This window comes from Dermacentor andersoni, chromosome 2 (assembly GCF_023375885.2).
Source record: "Dermacentor andersoni chromosome 2, qqDerAnde1_hic_scaffold, whole genome shotgun sequence".
Taxonomy (NCBI): Eukaryota; Metazoa; Arthropoda; class Arachnida; order Ixodida; family Ixodidae; genus Dermacentor; species Dermacentor andersoni.
Window position 1 is genome coordinate 131,443,210 of NC_092815.1, and position 4,895 is coordinate 131,448,104.

Sequence of the window (4,895 nt, forward strand, 5' to 3'; positions counted from 1 at the left end):
TCTCGCGCCGCGTCTACGTCATGGACGAAGTCGTGTGCGCCTCGAGCAGCTGCCAGGCGCTCTCGAGGCTCATCAACGGCTCCGTCAACGGAGACCTGGACCCGTGTGACGACTTCTACGCGTACGTCTGCGACGGCTGGCGTCGGTCGCATTCGCTGCGACCCTCGGAGTCGCGTCGAAGCGTCTTCGACGAGGTCGAGCAGAGCGTGCGCGCCCGTCTCCACGATGCGCTCTGGAAGACATTTCGCCAGAGCCTCAGGAACCGCACCGGCAGAAATGTGTTCGCCAAGCTGGCCACCGTGTACGCCGCGTGCGCCAAGTCTCTGACGCCCGAGGGCAACGGAGTCGTCTCGATGCGCAAGTTCCTCAAGCATATGAACTTGGCGTGGCCCGACGAGGAAGCTCCGCAAGGCGGCAACGCCACCGACCTCCTGGAGCTGTTGGTCACGTTATCCATGAGGTGGGACGTGAACGTGCTCTTCTCGTACTCCGTCAGATCGCTTAGCAAGGAGAAAGGAGCCATCGTGCTGGGCTTTGCGGCGCCGCTTATACCGGGCAGACTGACGGACGCGAAGAAGTCGCTCTACGAGAAGCTTATTGTGAGCCTCGCTTTCCTGTTCGGCAGAAGAAGCGAGTACAACGACTTCGCGCGGCGCCTCGTGGCCGTGGAGCAGGACATCGCGCGCTTGAGGGACCAAGACCACGTTCTCCTCACGTACATGGTGAAGGATCTGGGAAACCTGTGCGCCGACTTTCCGTGGCAAAAGTGGATGTCTGCGTTGAACAAAAACCTTCCGCCTCAGGCGGCACTGACGGCGCAGAAGTCGGTAATCGTGCGGCACCCTGCGTACATTGGGCGGCTGCTGACGTACTTTCTCGGCCACGAATATCCGGAAGACATCAAGGCATACCTGGCCTTTCGAGTGCTGCTCAGGTACGGCCAGGCGATCTACGACATCCGCCACGTCCAGGATATTGTTCTGCACGCCGAGAAGGACGTCCCCGCCGATGAAGTGATGCGGACGTGTCAGCAGTGGCTCGCCGACCTGATGCTTGACACCTGGAACTCGTTCGTCTCCCAGTCGCTGGCCAAGCGCGCAGACATCGAGCGGCTAACGCAGCTCGTGTCGGACATCAAGAACGTCTTTTATCGCCGCGTTCGCCGGGCCGAGTGGATGGATGCGGCCACAAAGAACATATCTGTCCAGAAGGCCCAAAACATTGCCTTCAGCATACCGAGCTTCGAGAAGACCACCGCCCTCGACAAAGCGTACGAGTCGCTCTTGTCGGACGCGCGCGGCGGGAGCAGCTTCCTGGACTTGGTCATACGGCTGGTTGAGCTCAACCACGAGAGCGACGAGCTGTCCGTGTACGGCGTCATCGGCCGCAGCGATTCGGCCACGGTGCACTCCAGGGTCAACGCCATGTACGTGTACAGCCTAAACGTCGTCAACGTGAACGCGGCGCTGCTGGCGCTGCCCTTCTTCGCTCAGGGCGCGCCCTTGTCGGTCACGTACGGCAGCTTGGGCGCCATCGTGGCGCACGAGATTATCCACGGTTTCGACGTGAGCGGCCGCCTGTACGACGAGGTGGGCAGCTTCGAGGACTGGTGGAGCAACGCAACCAACGCCGCGTATCGCGAGGCGAGCGCCTGCTTCGTCGAGCAGATGCGAAGCCTCGCCACCTCGGAGAACGCAGGCTCGGTAACGCTCGAAGAGAACACCGCCGACAACGGTGGCGCCCGCTGTGCGTACGAAGCGTACGTGCTCGCGGCAGAGCGAGCCCTCAACGTCGTGCAGCTGCGCGGGCTGGAGGCGTTCGAGGAAGAGCAGCTCTTCTTCGTCGCTTATTGCTACAAGTTCTGCGGCATCGAGCGGCCTTCCTCGGCGACGCGGCAGTTGGCCACGCACCCTGCGGACAAGCTGCGCTGCAACGTGCCGCTCCTCAACATGCCCGAGTTTGCGACCGCGTTTGAGTGCGAGCCCGGAGCGGCCATGAATCCGGCGCGTAGGTGCACAGCTTGGTAGGACGGCGCGCGCGGACGCCGTCGGCACTGTTCGTTCGCCGTGCAATGCTGCGTTTCGCTTACCACGTAGAAGCTACAGAAGTGAAACAGACTGCTCGATCGATCAAGAGACCATCGCAGAAGGATTCTACACGAATTTTAGAATTTATTGCAGGTAAAAACTGACGTTAAACACGGCGTTATAAAGGGACATTTATTACTTTTGACGAGTTATTTGGAAGCGAAGTTCGACATAACGCGAACGAGTCAACCAATCTAAAATTTTAAGAAATCATCTGCGAACAGTACGGTCCGGAGAAAATGAAACTGCCATAAATAAAGAACGCATCTGTAACAAAGTAGTGCTTGAATAAATCGTACGTCATGTTGCACGAGCAATTTGTTAATCGTGTCCACGTAGTCCTAGCGCACCGACCTGACACATGTAAGTGCGTAGTCTGCACCAAATTAGCTATTCATTGGTGCACAGTCTGTATAACGCTCTTGGCGAGCCGCGTTTCTCTTTAGTTGCGGAGGACTCCATTTTTCCCCGCGGAAATGTCAAGTTCTCGGAGGTGCACCTGACTTCCCACCGGTAATACGTGGTTCAGCTGCTCGGGAATTTCGTCTTCGTCCATTAACATTACGAGTCCGTTCAGTTTGGGCGTCGATATTCCGACGAAGACGGGACGAGACATGACCGCAGATAGTTCATGCCACAAATGGGGCCTGGACATCGTGCCCCGCGGTTTCACAGCGTACAGAGTTGCGGTATCCAGGCTGCCCCTGCATTCTCCCGGAATCATGGCGGCGGCTGGCGACAAGGACGTCGAAGGGGTAGCCGGTGACGTCGTACGGTCTCGTGACTGGTCCAACGATTGCCTGAGGTACGAGCGACCCTTCTTGCGCCACGCCAAACTCGGGCTGCGGGACGCTCTGGCGACCTCGGTCCTCGCGTCTCGAAAGCCAGGTTTCGATGCCGCTTCTCCCGCTTCATCTTTTTCCTGCAGCGGTACCGTGCGAATAGTGAGGGAGGCGCGTTTTACCGCTTCCTCAGGGCGCTCTGGAGTCGTTACGTGATGGGCTTCGGCCAGCGCCCCCAACGAGAGAAGAGGCACGTTTGTGGAACCAGGCGATCGAACGGGAGCTTTGCATTGTTTATTTGGAGGTGGGGATACGGGAGCCTCGTGCGTGGTTTCGGTTACCTCTTGTCTGCCGGCAGTGTACTCCGGAGATGTCTTTAGGAGAGGCGCACGAACGTGGAATTCGATCGCCTCCGTTTCTTGGCGCGTTCCACGTTTCTCGGAACTCTTGGCTTTTTTACGCCTTCCACGTTCATTGCGACTCGGTGCCTCTTGATCCACCGGCATACCTTCCTGACCTTCTGATAGGGCCCGAAAGTCTTCCATTGAAATGTCTGCTTTGACAGCTGCTTCGTTCGTCGGCAGACCCATCATTAATTTGATCTCCGTTTCAAGTGCGTCAGTTGCACCATTTGTACATTCCTGCGAGGCTGCCAAAGTAGAGCGAACTTTGCTTCCACTTTTCTCCACTATTTCGTGCTCGGGCCGTTGCTCAGGCAGCTCTAGTATCATAAGCTTTTGATCTGTGTAGCCCACGAGATCACCAGCGGGCTCGAGTAATCGTTCCGTGAGCCCAACTTCGTAATTGGTCACCACGCAACCCGCCGGGTCGTAAGTACGTCCCGATGGCGATGCTCGAGGACACGCACTTTGGGAATCGCGCACGTGCTTTCTCGTGTGGGTTTCCTTCGTACTTTTCAACGGCAGTTTTTCGCTATCATGTTCAACTTTCTTGAACACATCGACTGAAGTGGTTGAGTCTGCGCATTCGCCGAGAAGAGTGTTTGTCTCCTTATTCGATAAGATGGGTCCTGTACGTTCTGGAAAAATAGCCTGCTCCTCTTCTGAGGAGGCGCTTCGGTGAGCGGTTTTATGCCCGCACTCGGCCTCTGCGAACAAGGGGGCGTGTTTAGAGCACGGAAAACCGATACAGCCGCAAGCTTCAAGCTGTGACGTTGCGTTGTAAGAAACATTCGCCGGCTCCACGTCTGGCCGTTCAATAAAGGCTTGAGTACCCGCGCCGGTACTGTTTCCACTCTGACGAGGGACAACAACATCATGAGTACAGATGCTAATGACGTCTTCCGGCACTGTCTTTGAAGACAGATGTGTGGCACTGTTAGGGATGAGAACATGCTGACCGTTGCTCGAAGCGTCAGAGTCGGCGTTTGCGTGTGTCCCTCCGTCGCCGACCGGTACATTCTTAGAATCCGCAGGTACGAAGATGGGATAAGTCGAAGCAGGAACAACTTTACCACCATGTGAATCGAGCAGGGTATGAGGCAACGCAAGGGACACGTCACTTTGTTCACTCACTTTGCGATCAGACCAGTCAGGCACAAAGGAAAAGGTATCCTCACGCTGTTTTCGTCCTGAAACGGCCGCATAAACTGGGGGCGGTGACAAATAACTATCAAGGTTTTTTTCAGCGCCTAAACGTCCATCCCGGGTCATTGCGCCTACGGCATCAGCTTCTTTAGCTGCATCCGCGTCAGCCGTTCTGTGTTCTCCTTTCGATCTTTCTGCAACAACTCTTGCAGGAACCTCGGGCAGACCAGAATCCGCTAGGCCTAGTCCCGTCTCACCGGCGCTTGGCTTGGCTGAAGCAACGGAATCCAACGGAGCTAAAGCAGCTGAAGCGTCTCTCAACATAACGGTACTAATGGTACGATGGCGAAATGCAAGCGGAAGCAAACCCCGCCCAGCATCATCTGGACTTCGTGCTTTAGAGTCGCTAAGGCTTTCTGCTCCAGGAGACAGGCCGTAAGGCGTGCCCGGTGATGCGTGGCGCTCACTGCGGCTCGAAA

General features: G+C 56.7%; 1 protein-coding gene across 1 annotated transcript; it reads left to right on the top strand.

Annotated features, from left to right (window-relative positions):
* The first annotated feature begins 330 nt into the window (after positions 1 to 330).
* LOC126540722 (neprilysin-1-like) lies at positions 331 to 2,400 on the top strand. Its single transcript, XM_050187568.3, has one exon. The coding sequence runs from the start codon at positions 354 to 356 to the stop codon at positions 2,025 to 2,027; it is 1,674 nt and encodes a 557-aa protein (XP_050043525.2). The 5' UTR covers positions 331 to 353; the 3' UTR covers positions 2,028 to 2,400.
* The last annotated feature ends 2,495 nt before the right edge of the window (positions 2,401 to 4,895 follow it).

Excerpts from the sequence above, each read along its gene's own strand:
- LOC126540722 (XM_050187568.3), top strand. The coding sequence starts at position 354 with ATGCGCAAGTTCCTCAAGCATATGAACTTGGCGTGGCCCGACGAGGAA.